Below are 25,109 nucleotides of genomic sequence, written 5' to 3' on the forward strand. Positions count from 1 at the left end.
TAAGTGTCTCAGAATTAGTTTGGGAAGCAACCGAGGATAAAATATCAGACTTGGACATTAAATAATGTGATTAAATAAATACCGATTTACATTTATCAGTTGACACGAACACACTCTTCATTCACTCTCGTATTGGAACCTTTATTGGAACAGACTGTGTGGAGATTATTAAGCAACATCTACACAACGTTCTCTCACCACCAGTGCTGCCACTCTTTATTTTAAGAATTCCCAAGATTGTACTAAAAATTCCAAGTAACCGAAGATTTATATAACGTATGTTCAAAGAGTGTCCTGTCTAATCTGATTAGCTGTAGAAATGGCCATCAACGACCAAAGGTTATTATTTAATAGTTGTACGCTTTGCCATTTCTTATTTATGTCTGGAGATCATAAAATTGCAGGCAGATTGTTAAAAAATCCCAAGATTACTTGTCAAAATCCCCAAAAAATAAAGCAAGTCGACCCCCCAAATCCCAAAATCTTGGGAAAAATCCCAAGGAGTGGCAACACTGCTCACCACAAACCTTTTACCTCTCAGATGTATTTTATGTACATGTGAAAGGTCACACAGTGATGCTTTACCATGGTAAAGTATTGGATTACACTCTAACCAGCACTTCACACATCTGTATCCCTATTCAAATGGGATTTAGATTGGTCGTCAAATTACAGATCAGTGGTATTAGATGAAGCTCCTGCCTGGCTGATATGAAAACTAATCACACTGGCCTGTTGATATGTAAATATAGATAGATAAATATAGTATAAATGTATAGTATAACTATCTCTGTGTAAGAACAAGAAAGAGTTTAAAGACTGAAAAGTGCTCATAATAGTTCTAATTTAAATTATTGATCCTTTAACCAGTTAACACTAGATCATGTAAATAATCCAAATAAGTTTTCTATATTCAAAACACCAGGGCTTATCAGGAAATACATTTAAATTAATAAGGTTTAATAATAAGGTGCAGGAAATCTTGCTCATCCCATTACCTTTAATTCATCCCATTTGAATAGGGTTTATGATAAAGAGTATAAAGAATTTAGTGCAGCAAAAACAACAAAAATGTATAAACAATGTACGCTGTGGCTGGCAGGGACTGTGCCCATACAGCCTACACAAAATAAATAATACTAAAAAAGTCATTAAATTAATACTGCTCTGATGACATTGTTCTCTTCCGCACTTAAATCACAATGATCTAAACACCGGTAATATAAATCCAAATGAATATATACAGATTTGTTTATATATTCAACACAATATATACCTGCAAACAAACACACGGTGACATGATAGATAGAGATGTTCATCTGAACCTTTGTTTGGGACACTTTCACACAGAAAATAGCACGACGACTTTAAATAGGACTTTAAGTCCTTTTTTGGCTCCACGTCTTGATCTTTAAAAAAAAAACAGAAGAGAAAGAAAAAGGACTGAAGGAGTTTCTGCCAGATCAGATTAGCTAAACTAAACAGAGACGTATACTAATAAGAACTCAGATATGAGACCTTCACAGATTACATACATTATATAATTCATATTCTCTTATATACATACACATACGTACAGATGCATTATTTACAGAACACCATGATGCGCTTAGATACAAATACACATCCATAAAAATCTCAATCTGATGTGGGTGAAATATAAACAGGATGAGTTTGTGATAAAGCTGGTTTAAGTAAATAATCTGGATTGAAAAGTGGTTATTTCTATGAAACCTGCATTCAGGTAAAATGAGGAAAATGTGATTTACTTTTGATATTTTGATATTTAAATGTGCAAATGTGTTCTTTGAGTTCTGAGTTGAGTAAATGAAAATAATACATCATTACAATCCAATAAATATCACGGTGGTACAATTATAAATGAAAATAAATAGTAGATTAAAGAACGGCTTTATTTGTCACATATACATATACAGGTGTACAGTACAACTAAATTCTTTCTTCTCTAAATTCGCATATCCTCACTTGTTTGGAAGCTGGGGTCAGAGCGCAGGGTCAGATATTGTACGGCGCCCCCGGAGCAGAGAGGGTTAAGGACCTTGTTCAAGGGCCCAACAGTGGCTGCATGGCAGAGCCTGGATTCAAACTCTTAATCTTTCAGTTAACAGTCCAAACCCTTACCCACTAGGGTACCGTGTGGCGTAATGGAGTTCCGGGGGTTTGAATCCCGGGCTGGGCTGACCAAACACAAAATAAGCATGGTGGGACATGATCCTAGCCATTGAGGGACACATCAGTGCAGGTCCCAAGCCCAGATAAACAGGAGGGTTGCATAAGGAAGGGCATCCGGCGTAAAACTGTGCTGAATAATAAATACGGACAAATACCAGTCAGTAGAGCTGATGTGTAACCTTCGTAATATCTACAATGACTCAAAAAAACAACTGCTTTTTCTGTATATTTAAGAAAAAGATTCTGGCCTTGTCATTTACATTTTCAGCATTTAGCAGACGCTTTTATCCAAAGCGACTTACAATTATAACTGAACACGTTTTTTAGCAATTGAGGGTTAAGGGCCTTGCTCAGGGGCCCAACAGTGGCAACTTGGCAGTGGTGGGGCTTGAACCGACAACCTTCTGATTACTAGTCCAGTGCCTTAACCACTGCGCTATCGCTGCCCCTAAAGTCACGTCCTGCTTATTGATTTTTAGTTGTGCTGTTAGATTATTAAATACTGTTTATCTAAATGTACATTTACGTTTGTGTCATTTAGCGGATGCTAAATGTGACTGGATACAGCAGCATAACTGTAATGGGGAATGAACCAGCAACCTCCTGATTACTTGTCCAGTACCTTAACCGCTGAGCTACCGCTCAGTTAGACGTTTTTCAGTAGGTGGAACATTTCTGCAAGGGTTTCAAACTTAGAAATTCTCTTGTTTTATTATTTATGTGCATTTATGGTCTCGTGTGTTTAATTCAGACGGATAAAAAATGCAAACAGCAAAAGTATTAAAGAATAATTTCTAAATATTTAGTGTTTATTAGAATATTTTAGAAGAAAATGAACCGACACAAATGACGTCTGTCATGACAGTGTCTTGTGCTTTTTATTATTAAGGATTTTAGCCTCATTTCTCAATATTTCACAGTACTTTCTAAATACTTTATTAACTCTATTTATTCTTTATGAAGCACTTCATCCTGATCTGGGTACTGGTGGGTCCAGAGTCTAGTTGTGCAATACTATGCCTGGAACAAACCCCAGGATTCCGGATTTTAGGATTCTAGGAGTTACTTACTAGGTGTGTGTGTGTGTGTTTGCTCTGTGAATGAATCAGACCCACAGTGACCCTGACCAGTATAAAATGGTGGTAAAACAAACAGTGAATGAATAACAAAGATGGATCCGCTTAGACTTTGTGCAGATAACACTGCAGTACTTTATAAACTTAATACTGGAGCTTTATAAGACATTATAAACATTAATAATACAGGATTTATGAATACAGGCTTCAGAGAAAGTGCACCGAAATACACAACATCATTTCAATAGCATTATTATTAATTATTTATCAAACTAGATTAATAAATAGAATAAAACGTGTGCTTATTGATACCACTCTCTCCTCCTCACGCTGAACAATCATAAGGTCTTCGTAGGGTTTTTTTTGGATTGCTGCATCAGCACACTATTAGAGGAAAATCTCCGGTGCTGGTCGAGGGTTTGAGACAGGAACAGCAGGACTCGGAGAGGGGAAGCGGGAGAGGACGAGCGGCACTACTGCAGGTAACGGTACACCTTAAAGCAGTGGTTACCCGAATCGGCGACGACCACGTGACCTTCAGAGGTCAGCGCCAAGCCCTGTGGACCGTACAGCGGATCCGCACTCGTGTTGATGTAGGACAGGAAGGATCCTGAGCTGTCAAACACCTGTGGATAAAAAACAACCCCCTCTCACTGTTTTGACTAAATGGGCACAAATTCCACAAACACGACGGGCGTGGCTCGGCGTGTGTGATATTACCTGTATCCTGCTGTTCCCCCAGTCGGCTACGATAATGTTCCCGTTTCCGTCCACAGCCACTCCAGTAGGAGCGTTAAACTGGCCGTTTCCTTCACCGTGGGAGCCGAATTTGTAGAGGAATTCACCGTCAGCGTTAAACACCTGAACCAAAAGCAGAACCTCCTGAATTCAAATATTCTAAAGCATTTATAAGAAGAACAACACAGAAACAGAAAAGAACCAGACAAACCAGTGATGATACTGTGTTTGTATAATACTGGGGAACTCCCAGTAATCTAGATAGTCTATCACTGGCTGGTTAATACACACAGAATGAAGCTTGTCTAGTCTGGATTTCTTCTTCTAAATGATTAGGGGGCAAAATTATTACACAGAAGGTCACAGAACAGAGAAATGTGAGCGTTCCTATAATAATCTGACATACAAATAAGTACAACAGGCACTCAGGTGATGCAGCACTAAGCTAAGTTATCCACTATTTCTGGGATTAACGTTCAGGGTTCGAATCCTCAACTGAAGGGAATGTCTGGGGTGTGTAACCAGTGAGCTGGACCCACTGAGACCCTGATTTAAAAAGGAATTAAGTACAAGGATGTGTGGTTTGGTTGGGAAGTCGTTCTGGATAAGTGAGTCCAGGCTGCTTCTAGTATATAGGCATGTACATCAGTTCTGGTGTTTTTATTAGGATATAAATGTAGAAAATGTTAGCTGCTTATTTTTGTTTTGTTTTTATATAAATAAGGTGTTAATAAAATACTTTTTATTGTGTGTGTGTGTTCATTTTACTACGCATATATGAGTAGTGCTGCTACTTTTCCTTTTACTCAACACTACTTTACTAAACACTGATATGTTCAATAGCTTTTTAAAAAGCTTTATATCACCAATCTGATGTTTTCACATGATGTCCTGTCTATAATACATAAAAAATAAATAAATAACGACTAGGTGACAAATTACCTTCACAGAGTGGTTGTGAAAATCAGTCACTACGATTTCGTTCTTGTTGTTGACGGCCACAAAGTGCGGACCTGAGGAGACACGTACAGCATGACATAAAGAAACACGGTGTGAGTATCAATTCTTCAAGAATAATAATAATAATAATAATTAAAGACAGATTTATTCATATTTCAATGCAGAAATGTACAAAATCAAAAGATTAAACATTAGTCTAATAATTACAGTCGTAACCCTTTAAAAAATCCAAATGATTTCATTCATGATGTGTTCATTCATTTATCTCAAAAGCAAATAATTAAACAATCAACCTTCCTTATTATGATTTCAGATCAGATTAAAATAATTTGGCACTGTGGCACGACACGTGGCACTGTGCTCCATACTTACTGAACCCACAGCCAGATTTACTAAGCTTAGACTCCTGTGCAAAGTTTGAACCAGTTTTTTCTAAAAGGAATAAGGGACAGAAACACAAACATGGGGTCAGGAATAAACTAAACAGAAGCAACAGAAGAAAAATAAATTCAGATGATCAAACAGTAGGAAAAAACCAACCGTACAAGCAAAAGCAGAAACGGAGCAGGCGGCATCATGCAACATCTACATGCACGGGTTAGTAACTGGTTAAGTTGGGGAATTGGGTTTAGGCACAATGCAGAGGACAAATTCTTTACACAGTGGAACTGAAGCTGGTAAATCTGGCCATCAAAATCTCTTATTATTTTAATATAAATTCATTTAGTCAAAGTTCTTCATGATCTGAAGGATTGTTGTTACAGATTTGGCTATATTATTCTAACACTTTTATTGCATAATTATGCTTAACAATAACGAAATAAGCATTAAGGAAGCACTTATAGATGATTAATAGGGATGTAACGATGCACCACAAGACAGTTAAAAATCGATTCACAACAGTTTAAATGTTAAATGAATCGATATTCACTTTAATCAGCAGAGGGCGCTGGCGCTATTCACCACACCCTGATTGACGTCGCTACAGGGTTGCCAGGTTCAGAATTTTCCAGCCAAATGTATTTATTAAAGGATATTTTCTTTATTTGTCTTATTTATTTATTTATTTAATGTTGGTAGAGTGCATCGTTGCATTCCTAATAATTAATCATAGGATTTTGTGTGAAAAAAATTAAATATAGGGGATAAATGCAGACGATTTAAATATAGTTACATTCCAAGATCAACCTAATTTGTTGATTATTGTTAAACTTATTATTTTTTCAATTAAAGAAGAGCTGCATGGTGGCGCTGGGTTCGATTCCAGTGCTTCAATCCTCTTTATAATCTCAGTCTGTGAGAGGACTGACCCAAATATTTTCACTTCTCGTCACATAAAGCTTAAAAATTCACATTTCTGCTCCTAGCTGTTAGGTCTGAACAATCCATTAAGGTTCTGCAGGATTTATTTGACAGGACTGGTGGCCATAAGCAGTTATTATATAACAAGCAGTCAAAACACACGTCCAAATCCTCACGGGTTAAAATAACGAAGGTAAAAACACACAGTAACACTCAAAACTGTGAAAACAGCAGCCGTCAGTCTAATGTTAAACCTGTCGTCCTGAAAGATCTGGAAAGGCTCCTCGCTCTTTTATCTCTTGCATCTGTCCTCACACTGGAATCTTTATAAACAAACAGCATTTAGTTTCGCTGGTAATGGACATATTTTAATAGTTAACTTCTATCTTATACAGTGGTAGCCTGGTGCGTGAGCTTTGCTTTGGATAGCCACTGTTGCCCTTGAGCAAGGCCTCTAACCCTGTCTGCTCCAGGGGTCCAGTACAATAACTGACCCCTAACAAGCTGGGATATGTTCTGGTTCATTCCAGAGCTGTTTAATGGTGCTGAGATCAGGACTCTGTGCAGGACACTGCAGTTTCTTGTTTTATAAATCGAGCTTTTCTTCATGTCTTTAAAGGCCTTGCTCATGCTGGAACAGGAAAGGACCTTCCCTAAACTGTTGCTTCAATATTGGAAGCATCTGTTTATTGCAGTTGTTGTGTCTGGAAAAACATGAATTCAATGATTAGAAGGAGCGTCCCAATACTTTAGTACCTGCAAACTGTCTATCCAGCGAACCCCTGGCCCCGAACTTGGTGACCAGTTTCCCGTTGGACTGGAAGATGAAGACGCAGCAGGCCTTGTTATCCACGGCGATGATGTGGCCGTTACGGTCAACCGCCACGCCCTTGGGGCCCATCAGCCTCCCGGCGCCGATCTTATTCTGAACAAGAGGAATCGGGAAACTCAGTTAGGGGTCGAGTTCGCTGTGTTGTTTTGTGTTACACAAAGGAAAGGCTGTGATTTTAAAGGCGTGGGTTTGCTCCGGGCGCTCCGGTTTCCTCCCACACTCCAAAGACATGCAGTCAGGTTAAACAGAGTCCTTCTTACCTTAAACTTCCCTTCTGATGAAAAGATGCTAATCCATCGATTATCATAATCGGCGACGATGATGTCTCCGTTCATGTCGACGGTCACTCCCGTCGGTCGCTGCAGCTGACCGGGTGATCGACCTCGCACTCCGAACCTCATCTTGAACTGTCCGTCATTCGTGAACACCTACACAAAACGAAACGAGTGGTTAAACAAAGAAAGACGAAGCTTTCTGTAGGATAGTTTTCAGTAATATATCAATTTACATAATCATAAACTTTACATTCATTTATCATCACCAGGTTATTAAACGATTAATCCCGGACACAGTGTGCAGGACCTTTCCAACGTGGCTGGTTAACCAACATTTAACCAGGAAAGCACTGACTTATCCAGGAGGCCTCACTCGCCTCAGTTATGCACATGATTCCACATTAATAATAACACTGGGCAGCAGGGCCGGCGCTAGGGGGGGGCTGAGGGGGGCATTGCCCCCCCAAATTGTGTCTTTGCCCCCCCAAGCAAAGCAGTCCAGAACCGGGGCTAGGGGGGGCTGAGGGGGGCATTGCCCCCCCAAATTGTGTCTTTGCCCCCCCAAGCAAAGCAGTCCAGAACCGGGGCTGCTGGGCAGGATGTTATCCATAGGAGAATTAAAAGATGGGCACCAGGAGCTGATTTAGGGAAGCCAGGCGAACATTAGGAGAACAAGCTGATCTACTCATGGTGAGTGACCAGAAGAAAGGATCAAATGCATGGTCAGAACCCATGTTGTTGAGTGTCTCCTAATCTACCAGTTGCTCTACCCGATCAGTTGTGAGCTTGGAGACGTACCATTAAAAAAAAAAAAAAAACATTTACTAGCAGCAAACGATTATAAAAGAATGAAAAATAACCACATGATGCCCAGTGCAAATGACCAAGAAAAAAATTTGAACATCCAATGTTACTTTAGTGAAAGTCATTTGTTCTTGGAGAGAATAACTTCACTAATAAAGTGGACTAACCTGTATACACTGGTTGTTGCTGTCCGCCACCACGACTCTGCCGGAGCTGGTCGTGGAGATTCCCTGAAGGTTAGTGAACTCGCCCTTCTCTCTCCCTCTCGTCCCTGTTACACACGGTCATAATACTGCATCATTACCCACAGTACAGTGCACAAGTACATTATTACTTAACTACATCATTATTAAACTACATTATTACAAAACTACCTTATTATAAAACTACATTATTATAAAACTACATTAGTACATTAGTGCATGTTTGTCTCGCTTAATTATTTCAGATCTTACTAACTGGGTGAATTAGACTGGAAACACTCAGGTTTGGTTACTTCCATCCAGGGCCGGCGCTAGGGGGGGGCTGAGGGGGGCATTGCCCCCCCAAATTGTGTCTTTGCCCCCCCAAGCACAATGCAAGCAACGGCTATTTTTAAAATTATCTCTGAACCAATCACAAAAATGCATTTTGTTTTACAGTGTGAAGATATTTCCTTGCTTATTCCTGATTGGCTCTTTGAGTCATATAAAAATCGGCAGACTGCCCCAAACAGTTCAGTTCGGCAGTATATGTTCTGTTAGTGTGAGCGAGAGGCAGGTATACTGGTAAACACTTTTTTTTTACAGAATTAGTATTCTTTTGTTTTCTTTATATTTTAATTTCCCAATAATATAAATATTCTCACTCATTCCTATTTCCACGTTTGAATATTCTCAGTCTGTGTGTAGGTACATTTGTCAGCTTTGACTTAAATTTGTATTAAAGCCTTTCAAGAAATAGAGTTGTTCTATTAGTAATGGCAATTTAATTAAGGGGGCGTATTAAAATGAAATACAATTAGATAATCTTTTTTCTCCATTTACATAATCAACATGTATTTTTTAATCATTGGGTTTTAAGTTTAAGTTCGAAAACATGCATTTTTATTTCTTTACCTCATACATCACTTTAAGCCAGTATCAATAGCTTGGCTGTCATCATTCATGCACAAATCAAGCCTTGAATATATTTCTGGCTTCAAAAACATGACTATCAACATGCCCCCTCATTAGGTTTTACTGCCCCCCCCAAGCAAAGCAGTCCAGAACCGGGGCTGCTTCCATCCCTGCTGGATATAAACGTTACTTAAATAGATTAATCGATAAATAAACTGCTGAGAAAAGGTAGTTTACCTTTTCAATTTCTTCTATTTCTGCAAGTGTTATGCTTATATTTCAGATCAGATCATCAAACTACTTTAAATATCAGATGAATATAATCCAAATGCACACAAATGCTTTTTTTATTATTAAATAATACTTTCATTTATTAAATCCACCAGTTTGGGACCCGACTGGGTTTGATTTCACCAGCCACACCCAGTCATGATTGCTGCCAGACCTGCTGAATCTAAACGTCACTTCCATAGAACCTGTCCGGCTGTAAGCAGCAGGCTAAAAGGTCTCAAAAAGCAGCTCTACCAGTCTGATCTACCAGTTTGGAAGGGGTAACAAAGCCATTGCTGAGGCTCTGGGACTCCAGCGAACCACAGCGAGAGCCATGAGTAACAGTGAGTAACAGAAATTTCACCAGGACATCTGAAGAACCGCAGGCCTTACTCGGCACTTCTTTTCACCTGCACAAGGAGGTTCGTATGGAGATCTGTATCGTGCACAGAGAGTCGCACAGCGATCTCCATTATCCACCATCTCTGTGCAGCGCCATCTATCTAGTAGAAGTCATAACTGCAGCAGTTATGAGGAATTCTCCGCCCCTTCCTCCCTCAGACGAGCCAATTATCGTCCGTGTAGGCGCCCGGCCGGCCCCTAAGACCGGCTAATTTTGACTGGACCTCACTAGCCTTACCTACTCTGTAGATGAGCTCGTCCTCGATGGGATTCTCCTTCTTCTTGGTGTTGCTGTACATGCTGGACGGTCGCCGCACAGCCTTCTGTCTGATGTGTCCGCCGCTGCCGCTGGGCGACTTCACCCTCCTCTTCACGTCTTCAGGGGACTGGGGAACGTCGCTGGGCTTCACCGCGCGCAGTCTGAACGGACTTCCTCTCACAGGCTGCCCGTACAGCATCAGCGCGAAGGAATACTCTCCCTCGCTCCTGAGCGTGTATCCCACTTCGTACGTCCCGTTTTTATTGTCCACTACGTCCACCTCGGCCGCGCGGGCTCCTTCCGGTCCCGTGATTTCAGCCTTGAGAAGAGCGTTACCGGATCGCACCAGCTCTCCGTCCTTATCCTTGGTGGTGACGGTGACGGTGCTGTGCTGGCCGATGACCGCGTGTCTCAGACCTTCTCCTGTGGCCACGCTGGTGTGTCCCACGGCGCTGGTCGTGATAAATACACCAAGGTTCTGGATGGAGCGACGCAGGCCTTCGGTTTCCAGGCGGCACTGCAGGTGCCCGTTCTCGTGCGGCCGTTCTGGGAAGGCGTGGCCCGCCAGAGCGCCCGCGCGCTCCCCTAACTGCTTCTGGACGAGGAGCACCTCGGCAGCACCGCCGTGGTTCAGAGCCTGCTCGGTGAAGCTGCAACTGCTTTCGATGTGCTCCTTGGCCTGCTGCAAAGACGACAACTGGGACTGCAGGACCTGGCACATATCACAGAGAAATGGACAGACATTTGGTCAACAAAGGGTGGATCAGTGGTTATTTTATACACATAACCCCAGGCTTCCTGTGCATCTGCAGTAATGTAAATTTTGGCCAGATTAGGAGGTACTTTGGTGGACTAGAAACAGTGGTTGTGTATTCTGGTCTTTAGTAGGTTCCTCTCTTTAGTCTGACGTTTCCTGAATTCCTGATCAGTACAGCCCATATAAACAATATAAAGCTACAGACGATCTATAATTATTCACTATTAGAACCTCTAACCTTCTGTTTGGAGCTGCAGATGTTCTCCAGGTCTGAGATCAGGGCCGCTTTGCGTTGGTGCAGCGCTCGCTCCAGTTCCTCAAACGTGCAGCTGATCTCGTTCACGGCTTCATTCTTCCTCTCCATCAGCTGCCTGGAGATCTCGTTCACCAGCTCAATAGCTGCTGTGAGCTGAGGTAGCCTGAGGGAAACACCAGCAAACGTTTACAGTCTTTAAAATGCACGGAAATGGTTCGAAAGGCAAAAAAAGTAGGTAGAATTAGGACTTTTGGGCCTCAAACTTCACCTCAAGCTGTTACATCATGACGTTCAGATCATCAGTGATTTTACTGATGTTACATTATTATGTAATTACTTCTCTCCTGCTTAATTTGAGGTATTTAAAATATGAATCTAAATATAAACAGACAAAGATAGACTTTATATTAATTAATTGATGTTAATATTTCAGAATAATAAGAATAAATGTATTTTTAAAAGCACATCAATCCTTATCAAATATTATGCTTATTATTAATTATATCCTATAGTAATAATAATAACTAAAATAATAATACAATTTAGTATTAATAGTAATAATAATAATAATAATAATATTAATGATAGTTGTAATAAAATAATAATAATTAAATTAATAGAAATATAATAAGATATTATAAATAATAATAATAATGAACAAAAATATTAATATAATAATATCATCTGCAATAATAATATAATAATAATCCAATAAACAGAAGTATAAGTTTTAATAATAAATTAATAATAATAATAATAATACAGAAGTTGTAATAATATAATAGTAATAATAAAATAAATATAAATATAATAAAAAGTTAATAATAGTAGCAACAATAATAATAATAAATAATACATAATAAAATAATAATATATCAATAGCTGTAAAAATATAATAATAATAGTAATAATTAAATAAACAGAAATATAATACGTTTTGATAATAGATTAATAATATAATAATTTTAATAATATAATAACAATAGTAATAAAATAAATAAAAATATAATAAGAAGTTATAATAATAATAGTAGCAATAATAATAATAATAATAATAAAACAATAATATAATAATAGTTGTAATAATATAATAATAATAGTAATAATAAAATAAACAGAAATATAATAAGACAAGATTCGTTTATTGATCCCCATGGGGGAAATTCGTTTTAATAATATAATAATAATAATAATAATCTCATATGATATCTTACAGGAAATATAAGCAGATGCTTTATTTTGGGGGTGAGTGTTCAGATTTTTGTTATTTGTGACCCTGTGGCCCTCAGACTGACCCCAGGACTCTGTGCTACCTGTTCCGAATGGTGTCCAACTGATTCTGTAGTGCTGCTTTGTGCTGCTCCAGAACGTCCCTCAGTGGAACCGTGACATGTTCTCTGTGTTCCCCCTCGGTACAGTCCAGACACATGGCTGTTTCACACGACTCGCAGTAAAACTCCATCACCTGCAGAGGGCACCAGCGACGACCTCAGTTACATGATAGCATGGTTTATAGATCAGATAGTAAACAAGGGGCTCGTCTAGATTTGATGTTCTGGGCGCTAACCTTTCCCTCGTGATTGGGGCAGGAAAGAGGTTTCCCAGCAGCCGCGGCGCTCACCGACTCCAGCATGTTGCAGGCCTCGGGCCGGGAACACTCCGGGTCCCTCTGTAGCACCTCCATGAGATTGGTGATGAAGAAGTTGTTCTGCAGCGCCGCCACGCCTTTCTCAGGCAGGATCGAGGTCTGTCGGCACACCGGACACGACAGGGTCAGCGACTCAGGTGGGATATAGTTCTGTAAACACCTGAGAGAAAGACGGGGAGGGAGGAACACATGAGTGCAAGATCAGACGCAAAACGGGGCAGTTTTTTGGGGGTGAAATCAGCACCCCAGAAATGTTGGTCAGTCAAAACACAGAGAGGGCAGGGGTGGCACACCAGGTAAAGTTGACTGGACTAGTAATCGGGTGGTCACTGGCTTAACCCCCACCACTGTATGGTGGCCACTTTTGGGCCCTTAAGCAACTGCTTGGAGTGTTTCCTATCACAACTGCACAATTTCTGAACCTCCTGGTCATTTACATCTACTACAGAAGACTGTGTGGGATATTTAGTAGCAATGGTACCTTCTAATTGGTTTCAAAGCACTTAACATAGCTCCTTATTGGAGAGGAATAGTCACATTTGGTTATTTATCAACTGAAAAGCCTGTGTAATGCCAGAGCTAATACAAAAGCCAGAAAAGTCTAGACTAATTACATCATTGTGTAAGACACCGCCATCCGCCCACCGCTAGGGGGCGATCGCGCGCTACACCTAGGGCGAGTCAAGCTAATTGACATCACCTGGGCGGCACTTCTTAAAAGGGCTTTGCACGGCTCACTCGGCGCAGAGTCTTGTGTTAATCATTGTTGCCAGACCTCGCCGGTAATTTTCTGTGGGTTTTCGTCGTAAAAGACATTTCCTCTTCTCTCTCTCTCTCTCGGGGAACGGTTTCCCAAAAAACCCTTTCTCTGTTTCCTTCCTTAACGCCATTCAGGGTGTCCACGTTAGACGTTGAATATTATTCCTTTTAAAAAAACCCTCACACCAGCGTTGAGGTTCCTTTTAGTTCCAGCCAAACTACCCGACGGCCAGCGGGTAGTTTGTTAGTTTTCTTTTCCTGAGTTTGCGCTCCTTTGTTTGTTTTTCTGAGTTTCTTTGTTTCGCTTCCCGCCTGTTTGTAGGCGACTCCCTCATCAAGCGATTCAGGTCGTGGTTTTCTCAGTTCGTTCCGCAGCATAGCGGTTAGAGTGACAGGCCCTCGCCCCGACGTCCGGGGATCGAGACTGCACGTTTTGTGTTTTCCTTACTCAGATCGTGCTTGCCACCGATCTCATTTACTTTATCCCGTTTTTTGTTTCTTTTCTTTTATCATACACTCAGTCCTCGTGTGTATATTCATATCCCGCAATATCTCAGTATCCGCCGCCTAGCGGACCTTCGCTTCATAAACGCTCAGTCACAAGCACTCATTACTCCTCCATAGCGCACGGGGATAAGCGCTGCGCATCCACGCCACCGATCCCGGTTCAAACCCCGCTAACTGCGAGACTTATGATCTGCTTTTGAGTCCACCCAGTCGGTTGGTATAACAGCTGGGAATACAAAACTACACGAGATCACCGTGTCTCGTAACACATTGTGTCTTGATCTAGCAGTGGAAGTAGGAAAATATGTCTGAAATCTAAATATAATTACAACCACAGTATGTAGGTCAGGACATCCCATCAAACAAACCAGAAGAGGAATTAATAACAACTACTAAGTACACTTGTGGAAAATTTGGGCAACCTCATGCCAGCCAAGCTAAAACGTCTTCTGGTCTGATAAGGCCAAAGTGCACGACCAAGCAGTAAAATCTGGTGGTGGTGATGAACATAGCTGAACAGGGACGGGCTGTTCTGGATGAGATGAGACATGTTTAAATACTTCAGTCTGCAGAAGCTGCCAACAGTGTGTCAATCAGGTAATAAATACAGAGGATGAAAATCAACCCTGAACACAGAGAATTAACACTACATACAGAGAATGAAGACCAAACATGGAGAATTAACCCTTTTAAATTGTTAATATTTTAGAGCTACAAAAGCTTATAAAGTTTTTTTTTTATTTTAAAATTTTTGAAATGTGTAGAAAAGTGTAAAAGAAGTGCAGTACCGTTCGCAGAAGGTGTGTGAGAGGAGGGTGTAGAAAAGTGTGTAGAAAAGTGTAAGAGAAGTGCAGTACTGTTCGCAGAAGGTGTGTAGAGAAGTAAGGAAGAAGTGTAAGAAAATTGTGAAAGTGTTTAGAGAAATGCATAATAAGTGCAGTACCTTTCACAGAATGTGTAGAGAAGTGTGTAGAGAAGTGTAGATTAGTGTGAGAGAACTGTGAGAAAAGTATGAAAGAAACGAGAGAGAAGTGTGAGAGAAGTGTGAAAAAAGTGTGAGAGATGTGTGTAGAGAACCATGAAAGAAGTGAGAGAGAAGTTTGAGAGAAGTGTAAGAGAAGTGTGATAGGTGTGTAAGAGAAGTGTGATAGGTGTGTAAGAGAATGTATAAAGAAGTGCAGTACCTTTCACAGAAGGTGTGTAGACAGGGCAGAACTTTGGGGTTGTGGTAGTGATCGAGGCAGATGCTACAGACGAGGAATTGTTTGTCTATTTGTCGCACCACTGGACTCGCGCTGCCGGTCTCACGCTTGGCCATGGTGACAGACATTCACGGAGAGGGCCCGGGGCCGGAACACACCTTAACCTGTACACACACACACACACACACACACACACATGTACAGGCATGATACACACCCCGACAGAAAATCATTGTTTATTATCCATACAACTATTATTTCATCACGGGGAACAAAAATCCCGGGATTATTTGAGTCCTGAAGGGAGTTTTAAGTATCATTCAGAGTTCATTCATTCACAAGACCAAACACGTCATCATTCATTCATCTATAAAAGCCGCTTCATGCTAATCAGGGTCACGCTGGGTCTGCTTTTAGTTTTCTGGTAACACTTTTGCTAAAGTAGCCACCAGTCCACCTTCTGCCTGTTGTTAGGGCTGATGGAAATGCTTTATTTACATATCACAGTTTGTCCACACCACTCCCACTGATGTTTTAATGGGGTGATGCAGGAGGCTAAAATTAGAGCAGGTTCCTCTAAAGGGGGGTTAGAAAGGGGTCAGACCCTAAAGTTGATGACAGGGATTCATGAGATACCAGGTTGGTGATGGAAACTCTAACAAACAGGTTTCCAGATCGGACACAAAAAGGAGTTTTATACTTGAAATGTATAAAACCTAAAATAAATAAATCCTAATAATCTGTACCAGACAGTTAGGTTCCTAATACCTAACTTGATTAGTCAATATTTAAAATGTTTCTACAGATTGAAACTAGAATGCTGCAGAAAGTTAATAGACTAGTAATTTATTTATTTATTTATTAGGATTTTAACGACATGTTTTACATTGAAAGGGCAGTTACTCATTACACAAGATTCATCAGTTCAAGTTTTAATGTCAAACAGTCATGGACAATTTTGTATCTCTGATTAACGTGACTGCACGTCTTTGGACTGTGGGGAGAAACCGGCGCTCCAGGAGGAAAACCCACACAGACACGTGGAGAACATGCAAACTCCACACAGAAAGGACCCGGACCGCTCCACCTGGGAATTGAACCCAGGACCTTATTGCTGTGAGACGACAGTGCTACCCACCGAGCCACCGGGCCGCCCTAACGGACTAATAAAGATCGCTTCAACATTTTTAAATAATAAATGCAACTGTATACCGTAGTTGTATATTTTGAACCAATCAGTAATAGTGAATGTACAAAATAATAAAAATTGTATTTATTAATTTGTTGTATTAATTATATTTATTTAAGACACACACTTCTATTAAGCTTCAGCTTATAAACTCTGTATAAATGGAGACAACCAAAATCTTAAAGGTGAAAGTTGTTGAACTCTAACAGCTTGTCAGCTTATGTCAAATAATGAGTTCTTGGATGCTAATGTGGAAAAAAAAACTTGGATTTTGAAAACAGAAATACTATTTGATAACACAGGTTTCAGGATACAATTTAGTGTTGTATGCTTAAATAAAATAAGCTTAAATATTAGTGTTTATATATTTTCATGTTCTGCTTATACAATATTTCCTTCAAGGGTGACACGGTGGCCCGGTGAATAGCACTGTCGCCTCACATCAAGAAGGACCTGGGTTCCATTCCCTGTCCTTTCTGTGTGGAGTTTGCATGTTCTCCCCATGTGTCTGGGTGCTCTGGTTGCCTCACAGCAAGAAGGGCCTGAGCATTGTGAATCTGACCCACTGCAACCCTGACCAGGATAATTGGTGGTAAAACAGACAATAAATGAATTAATGAATGACATTTATTTGATTCTACAGATATAACAAACCAACCAACATGTACAAGTGCAGTTTAATAATTCAAAACTAGCACATCTAACACATCTTTATTATAAAATACACACACAAATATTATTATTATATTATTTTTATTATTTATTTAAAATGACTTCTTGTATATAAAGACAGATAAGAAACGGCTAAACATTCTCCAATAACCTCATAATTAGATAATGATGCTTTTATTTGCTGTAATTGGGTTTTTGTTTCTTTCAGTGACAGATGCTGAACCGAAGCCAGACACAAACGAAACTAACACGTAATCACTGGCAAATCCACCATGTCCTGTGTAAATATAACGAGGGTCAGGGCTCCAGTTACCACCCGGGACCCTTATAGCAGCGGCCCCAGCACCAAAAATAGTCCCTGTTTATCAACCGCACAAAGAACACGACCCATTCTGCCACTTATCCGGTCACTTCTGAGTCTGTACACGTCGTCCACACGTGAGCTTAATCTCAGGGTTTCAACACCCCAGCAGCTGAGGGGTGTGGTCGTATAAACAAACTCACATGCGCCCATAACAGACCTTCTTTACGGCTGTTCTGGATCATTCGTCTCTATTTCATCCTGTCCTGAGTGTTCCCTCCGCTCCTCCTTGGCCCAACTGTACTAGTGGTGGTTGTTAATCCAGGTTTGTTATTTATATCCGACTTTTAATCTGCATATTTGACCTGGTACAGTTTCCCTCCTTATCTCCCCAGGCCTGGGACCAGCACTGAGAGTGCACTGATATGTTCACCTCCAATGGCTAGGATTAAATGTATTTATTTATTTATTAGGATTTTAACATCATGTTTTACACACTCTGGTTACATTCATGACAGGACAGGTACTGGTTCAATTTTGTATCTCCAGTTCACCTCACTTGCATGTCTTTGGACTGTAGGAGGAAACTGGAGCTCCTGGAGGAAACCCACGCAGACACGGGGAGAACATGCAAACTCAGAAACTACCCACCAGTGCTACCCACCAAATTTGATATGCTGGCTAAAATTTTGCCAGCGTTGGCCGATCAGCACCCTCATGTTTACTGTAAAACAATTTTATTACAACCCAGCCAACAGGCCAAAGCTGGGATTGGTGACGTTTGGGAAACGTTGGTCCCCTCCAGCATCTTCACAGCCTAAAGTGATTCAGTTTAGGTGTTTTAGTCATAGCCATTGCTTACATAAATATAAAGCCACACTTTGCCAAAAAGTTGGAATCATATAATCAATTTATACAGTATAATCAATAATATACACCTGTTAGTAAGAGGCGTGGCCAAAACACCTGAACCCAATAACTAGAACTGGTGTCCACTTACTTTTAGATGTATTATGCATATATTAAACCCTGATTTAAATGCAATCTGCTTGTTTTAGTGAGTTAAGTCCTAATTTTAATGTCATAATGAAGCACAAAAGCCAAATTCTAACAAAGGCCCCAAAATATTTGGGGTTAGTGTCTTTACACACAACACACACTTAGGTCTAAGACAAAGCTTCCACACTCTAGCTTAGCATAGTTTATAACCACAGAGAACAGTGTACAGACTTACACAGAAGGTCTGGAGATCTCAGGCAGGCTTCATTCCTGTTCCTAATGTTCCACTTGGGTTCAGGGACTAAACAACAACAACAGGATCCCGAGTCTGAGTCTGGTTCACCCTCCCTACACCCCCTGATCTAAACTATCTGCCCTCCCTCCAGTTCCCCCCTCATTTCTTTCCTCTCTCTCTCTGGCCCACGCCTGAGTGCACGCAGGCATTCTCAGAGTCTCCGGACGCCTTCGGCTGACTGAAGCTCGGCTCTGACGTGAGCCTGGATCTGAAGTCACACCCACCACGTCGTCTCTATTGGTGGACACAAAGCACACGCTCGGACCGTGCTGCCCAGGGACTCTGTGGTCATTGGCTGGCCGGGAGGAGCCTGCGGAGAGCACGGATTGCCTCAGTGACTAACAATGCCTGCTGACAGACCGGGTGGGGCAGGAGAGCCGAGGGGAGAGGAGGAGGTTCTGGGATTTTGAGGTTTGGACGGACATTTCATGCATTTAAACAGCACTGGGATGTTTGAATATGCAAACTCCACACAGAAAGGACCCGGACCGCCCCACCTGGGCATCGAACCCAGGACCTATGCCGCTTTATGTGTACAATGAATACTATTCTAAAATAAAACCAATTCCAAAAGTGATACGAGGATACGTAGGGTGCGGTGCTCGAGTGGCTCAGTAAAATCACGTTAGCCCATCAGTCCTGACCCCTCTAGCTCATGAGTTCAAGTCTCAGCTTTGAACGGCCAGCCGGGCGCCTATACGGACAATAATTGGCTAGTCTGAGAAAGGGAGGGAGGGTCGTAGGGGTGGGGTTCCTTGTAATTGCTGCAGTTACGACCTCTGCTGGCTGATCGATGGCGCTGTACAGAGACGGGGGATAATGGGGATCAGTGCGTGACTCTCCGTGCACGATACGGATCTCCGTGTGAACCCACCTGGAAGAGGACGGTACCGCACACGTGTCGGTGTGATGGTCACGGCTCTTATCGATCAGTTAAACATGAGTCAGTATCAGTATGAGTGATCTCACATCTGTGACCGTGTTTTTATGTTTACTTTGTAAGATTTAATAGGTATTGAATGTAAAATATGACCGTTTTTTATCTTTAAGCTTTTTAACATTTGTAAACATTTATTTCAAATAAAACTGACCATTTTAAACATTTATTCTTGTAGAAATGACTTGACACAACTCGTATCCATCAGCAGCACGTTCACATTGGTGAAGTTACATAATCTGTGATGTAACCTGCAACAACTGCTCGGCGGGCCGGTCCCGGAACTAATGTACCTCTGAAAGCCTGGGGATTACAGGGCGTCATAAAAAACCTGTTTGTGTTGATGAATTAGAGCTCGCAATCTCGCTCTGTACAGGCCGTCATTAACACAGCGCTGCTGGGAGAGCAAATAAACATCAGGCAGTGCTCGGATCAGTCAGCATCCAGATTAAAACATAATTAAATCAAACTAGAGGCCTAAAATAGAACCAAATTATTACTGCAGTTATAAAACTTCACCACATGGAGCTTTATTCTGAACAGTTCTTGCTTTAATTTGTAGATTTATATCGAATGTGTACTAAATATCCCTTATAGCATAGCACTAGTCAAAACTTTAGAAAATAATTGCAGCTAAAGATCAGGCTTATTTACTTGTAAAATGTGATCTGCTTTATAAATTAGTATTTTTAGGGGGGGTAGAGGGGTGAAAAAAAATTTAAATTATTATTTAAAAAATGCAGCTACGCCCCATAGAAGACAAACTCATTTACTTAGTGCTACACAAGCAAAACCTGCCAACCTGAACTACACAGTGGATTGCCAATGTTAATGGCTTTAACATTAAGGTAACATCTTAAGGAAGGCGCTTTTTTGTTGTACATGCATGACTTAATGAATGAATTTGATGTGAAGGGGATGAATCGGAACATCAACTGCAAGCCAGGCTTTCTGTACCAACTTTTGACTAAAAAAGCAGAAACACCAGACACACCCAAAGAGTTTATGAAAAGCCCTCTCAGGACAGTGGGCTGTTATAGCTGCAAGAGAGAATAGTGGAACTCTATATTATATCGCCTTCGCTTTGTGATGGTTGGCTGCACAGATGGGTCAGATTTCTCCAGTGTCCCCTGTCCCATGTGGCCTTCTCAAACTAGAGTCCATCCACAAGTCATGTCAGTGGTCAACAGTGGTCATTGTGATCACACACCTAAAGTAATAAAACTAGCGGGACTAAACGTGGTGCAGCAGCTCCTTTTCTGTTCTGGCCATCTCGTACACTTGCTCAGTGGTCGTCATCTTCCTTAATAAGAAATTTGGAGGAATTGTTCTCAAAAGCCGAGAACAATCGTAGCTTGGTGATGGTGCTAACCATGCCCAGTGCCATTCTTCACTTCACCAGCACATTCTTCAGTATTTGATCCTCTACTTAGCAAATATAGGAAGGAACTTCATGCTAACTAATTAAATAAGGTGTTTAAATGGATCTCAACAAGCTTCCCGTCTGTACTGTGGGAACTTGTTCATCTACTTCCCAAATACAGGAAGGAACTCTATATTAACACCAGTGGTAATGCTTATGCTCAGTCGTCTACATATTTTTGGCCATAGTGACCGTGCCGTCATCGTTTCTTTCCCTCTGAACTGTGGGAACGTTTCTGAAGTGAACGTCCCTGCTGCAGCGTAAACGAGACCAGCCGAGATAGAAATAATCACTTACTTTAAATAACTCTGCACGTCTGTGACTGGAGGCTTGTACACAACCAGGAGGACTAAAACCACCGGGATGGTTAGCTTTTTACCAGCGGGTGTGTTGAGTCACAAGCTTCACCTGTTCTGAATATAAATGATGCACAACTGGCCTCATTCTAAAACTGAGGCAATGAAATTAAGTTGAATTAACACACGAATCGAGGCAGCATCACGTCCCTGAACCACCTAATGCCAGCACTGACCCTGATCCTTCGTAATCACAGACTTTTACAACTACACTGATAAAGTAAAGGTGATAAATCACAGGTTTCTTAGACTACTGATGTCCTGTGATCTTCAGGCATCGAGCAGTCAGTGTGTTTACAGAAGGGTCGGGCTGATTTTAGCGGTAGTGAGCAGCGCCCCCTGGTGTTCAAACAATCAGCTTTTGTTCAACAGCAGCTCATATATTAGTTCATTCATTCATTCATTATCTGTCAATCACTGGGCAAAATGTAGGAAACACCCTGGACAGGTCGCCAGTGGTCACACCTAGCGGTATTAGGTAGGTATTAAACTAGTAATCAGAAATTCGCTGGTTCAGGCTCTACCACTGCCAGGTTGCCACTTCTGTGCCCTAGATCAAGGCCCTTAACCCTCAATTGCTTATAATGTATACAGTCACATCTGTAAGTCACTTTGAATAAAAAAAAAGCACCTGCTAAATGCTGAAAATGTAAATGTAAAATAAAAAATTACAAAGCAATTTGTGGTAGGATTCGGAAGACCAAGAATAAACTGGATTGACGACATGATGACACAAACATGGATCACATTATCAGAAGCAAGTCTGCTTCAGGCGACACAAGACTGCTGGAGAATGCTGACCTGTCTGTGCAGCCAACCATCACAAAGCAATGACAGCATAGTGACATGACATAACATATAGAAACATGCAGCCCACACACATGCCCCTTGTTTATACGTGCTGTTATTCATTCATTCATTCATTGTCTATTTTACCATCGCTAGACATTTACATTTACATTTTCGGCATTTAGCAGACGCTTTTATCCAAAGCGACTTACAGTTGTGACAGTATACAATCTAAGCAATTGAGGGTTAAGGGCCTTGCTCAAAGGCCCAACAGTGGCAACCTGGTAGTGGTGAGGCTTGAACCGGCAACCTTCTGAATACTGGACCAGTACCTTAACCACTAGGCTACACTGCCGATCAGCTAGACCCTGATCAGGGCCACAGTGGGTGCTGGTAATGCAAAATATTTCAATTCATTATTTTCTATTAAAGGCTCCAGCTGAAGGCTAAAACAATTAATTCACTTTTTTATTTATATATTTATTATCATTCGCTATTACTGATTCATCCCGACCCTGTGATGGACTGGTGATCTGTCTGGGGTGTTTCCTAGCTTTTGCCCAGTGAATCAAACCCAATGTGACCCTGGTGGTAAAACAGACAATGAATAAATGAATAAATTTATGAATGATCCTAATTATGGTCTGGGTAAATCTCGAGCCTATTGAGAATACATGGCAAGTTCATCACATATGAGTGTAACCAATCTACCTACTTGCACATTTGTAAGCGGTGGTGGAAAACACAGAGGATGGAACATACAGGAACAAACTGAGTCCCCTTATAAAATCTAATAAATATCTGTTCAGTATTTTGAAATTGGGGTACGTCTGAGAACACCTGAAACCAGGTATCTTGATAAAGCAGCTGAGCACAATTTGAGAAGAGCACCAACAGTCCTGAATCATTAACAGATCCAACCATACATGTATATGATAGCGGTCATGTGAACGGCTCTGATAACTGAAAGAGAATCAGCTGAGTAATCAGGCTATTCAGTGCAAGAAAATCAAGTCTTAGATCAAGTCTTAGAAGTTCTAATCAGGGCACAAAATGAGTGTATAATTAGTAAACATTGTGTTTACTAAGCTGAGATAAAAACACACAGCTTTGCAATTTAGGATGCTACCTGTCCAACAGTTGCATGGTTAAAGCAGGACGGCACTATTACAACAACCACTGTATAAGAAATTAAAAAACAAGTTTGGATTTCAAGAATAAATCAGAACGTCGAAATATTAGACACAAGATGAGGGACATTGAGGATTTGTTCCAGGTTCTACTGTCCTATCAGTTTCACAAATACAGAAATCCTCAATCTCCTGCTCATCAGCATCAGTTTGTTATTAGATTATTAGATAAAATTAAAAGCTTTGCAAGAAACTGCTTTTAATAAGAAGAAAGAAGCACATGGACTTTGATTCTTAACTCCATGTCAGCTGCTATGGCTGTTATCATGGCTGAATAATAATAGGTTCTGTCTTTAAAAAATCAAAATAGAGGGTCGATCGGACCCCTTGGATTGAGGGAGCTTGGATTGAGGAAGTTTCCTGTGCATGCTTTATCCATAATATTTATACAATTCTTCTCAAAATTGAAACATACAGTTAAAAAAATAACATAAAATAACACTGGCTCTAGTATGTCAACCTGCATTATGGACCTTTTTCTACTTTTCAGATTTAAAATGAACAAATTAAACATCAGAATTTTGTTCGAGTCATGACCTGGATTATAATGCATTTAATGAGATCGAGACTAGATGTTTAGACGACACACACTTTGCTCAGATGTGTGTGTGTGTGTGTGTGTGTAAAATTAATTATATAAGATTTTTTTTTTGTCTTTAGACAAACATACAAAAACAATTCACTTCCTGAGCCATAATTCTAATTTAATTCATCATGATCCAACTATGATGAGGCAGGCAGAACCAAAAGCTCTGGTCAGTGCCAGTGCTGAATCATGCACTTGTATGCCAGTCACATTCCAAGAGATGCAAGCGAGACGCAATGATAATCATTTCTATCAGACACACGAGGGATATAAATATAATGACACACAGGGACGTTCGGTCTCAATACAATGCAACATTACGTACGCTGTAGGGGGGAAATGCGCACCGACATGGCAGCATGAACGCATGTTCACACACACACACACACACACACACACACACACACCTCACACGCACCTCACACGCATGAGCAAAGCACGGGCTAAAACACACACCCTGTTTCTACAAGTGGATGTTGCTTCTGGTGAAGGTATTTCATTAAGCATAGATGATGGACACCAAAACTAGAACAGCGACTAGAATAAAGACAGCTATATAAAAACTGATTGATTGAGACACATAAAGCAGCGAATATACATGTGACAGCATGGTGGTGGAATTAAAATAATAATAATAATAATAAATAATGATTAAAAAAAGGTAGCTCCCCAGTGCGGTACTTACGTGAGCGTTTGCAGAAAGGCAGCAGAAAGGAGATTGAAAGAGCGCAGCGCATCTCAGATCAGCACAAGCGTCCAAACAGAATTCTGTCCATTCTTAGATATTCACATCGCACAAAGCATAAGAGAAGAAGAAAACCAGAAAGAATAGAGGCTGAAAGCAAGCAGAAGGGTGTGAGCAGGACTGAATAAGAGAGAGAGGGAGTGCAAGAGGGGGCGTGTGTGCAGGGGGGTGAGATTGGCTCCCGGAGAAGAGCAAGGCGGGCGCGGGCAGCCAATGCTACGCGCACAGAATGCGTAAAATGGAAGAGTTTAGAGAGAGATGTGCGTTCGGCCGAGATCTAGACCTCCATG

The 25,109-nt window shown here is 40.8% G+C and overlaps 1 protein-coding gene across 4 annotated transcripts; it reads right to left on the minus strand.

The window, feature by feature from the left end:
* Positions 1-120: 120 nt before the first annotated feature.
* Positions 121-24,837, minus strand: trim3b (tripartite motif containing 3b). Of its 4 annotated transcripts, none has more exons than XM_063014789.1 (14): positions 24,760-24,837; positions 15,320-15,501; positions 12,789-13,029; positions 12,535-12,686; positions 11,204-11,384; positions 10,188-10,920; positions 8,348-8,451; positions 7,362-7,529; positions 7,026-7,194; positions 6,524-6,592; positions 5,340-5,399; positions 4,950-5,020; positions 3,990-4,130; positions 121-3,895 (listed from the first exon to the last, which is right to left on the minus strand). In XM_063014789.1, the coding sequence occupies exons 2-14, from the start codon at positions 15,463-15,465 to the stop codon at positions 3,743-3,745; spliced, it is 2,388 nt and encodes a 795-aa protein (XP_062870859.1). In that variant the 5' UTR covers positions 15,466-15,501; positions 24,760-24,837; the 3' UTR covers positions 121-3,742. The 4 variants fall into 4 exon arrangements, with proteins under 4 accessions (XP_062870859.1, XP_062870858.1, XP_062870860.1 ...); XM_063014788.1 differs by lacking the exon at positions 24,760-24,837 and adding an exon at positions 18,734-18,841; XM_063014790.1 differs by lacking the exons at positions 6,524-6,592; positions 24,760-24,837 and adding an exon at positions 18,734-18,841.
* Positions 24,838-25,109: the final 272 nt, after the last annotated feature.

Source organism: Trichomycterus rosablanca, chromosome 18 (genome assembly GCF_030014385.1).
Source record: "Trichomycterus rosablanca isolate fTriRos1 chromosome 18, fTriRos1.hap1, whole genome shotgun sequence".
Taxonomy (NCBI): Eukaryota; Metazoa; Chordata; class Actinopteri; order Siluriformes; family Trichomycteridae; genus Trichomycterus; species Trichomycterus rosablanca.

Bases quoted from the DNA above. Each gene is read 5' to 3' on its own strand.
- trim3b (XM_063014789.1), bottom strand. From the start codon at position 15,465: ATGTCTGTCACCATGGCCAAGCGTGAGACCGGCAGCGCGAGTCCAGTG. The intron at 12,687-12,788 runs GTTAGCGCCCAG...TGCCCTCTGCAG, and splicing joins GCCCCAATCACGAGGGAAAG to GTGATGGAGTTTTACTGCGA. The intron at 3,896-3,989 runs GTAATATCACAC...TTTTATCCACAG, and splicing joins GGGGGAACAGCAGGATACAG to GTGTTTGACAGCTCAGGATC.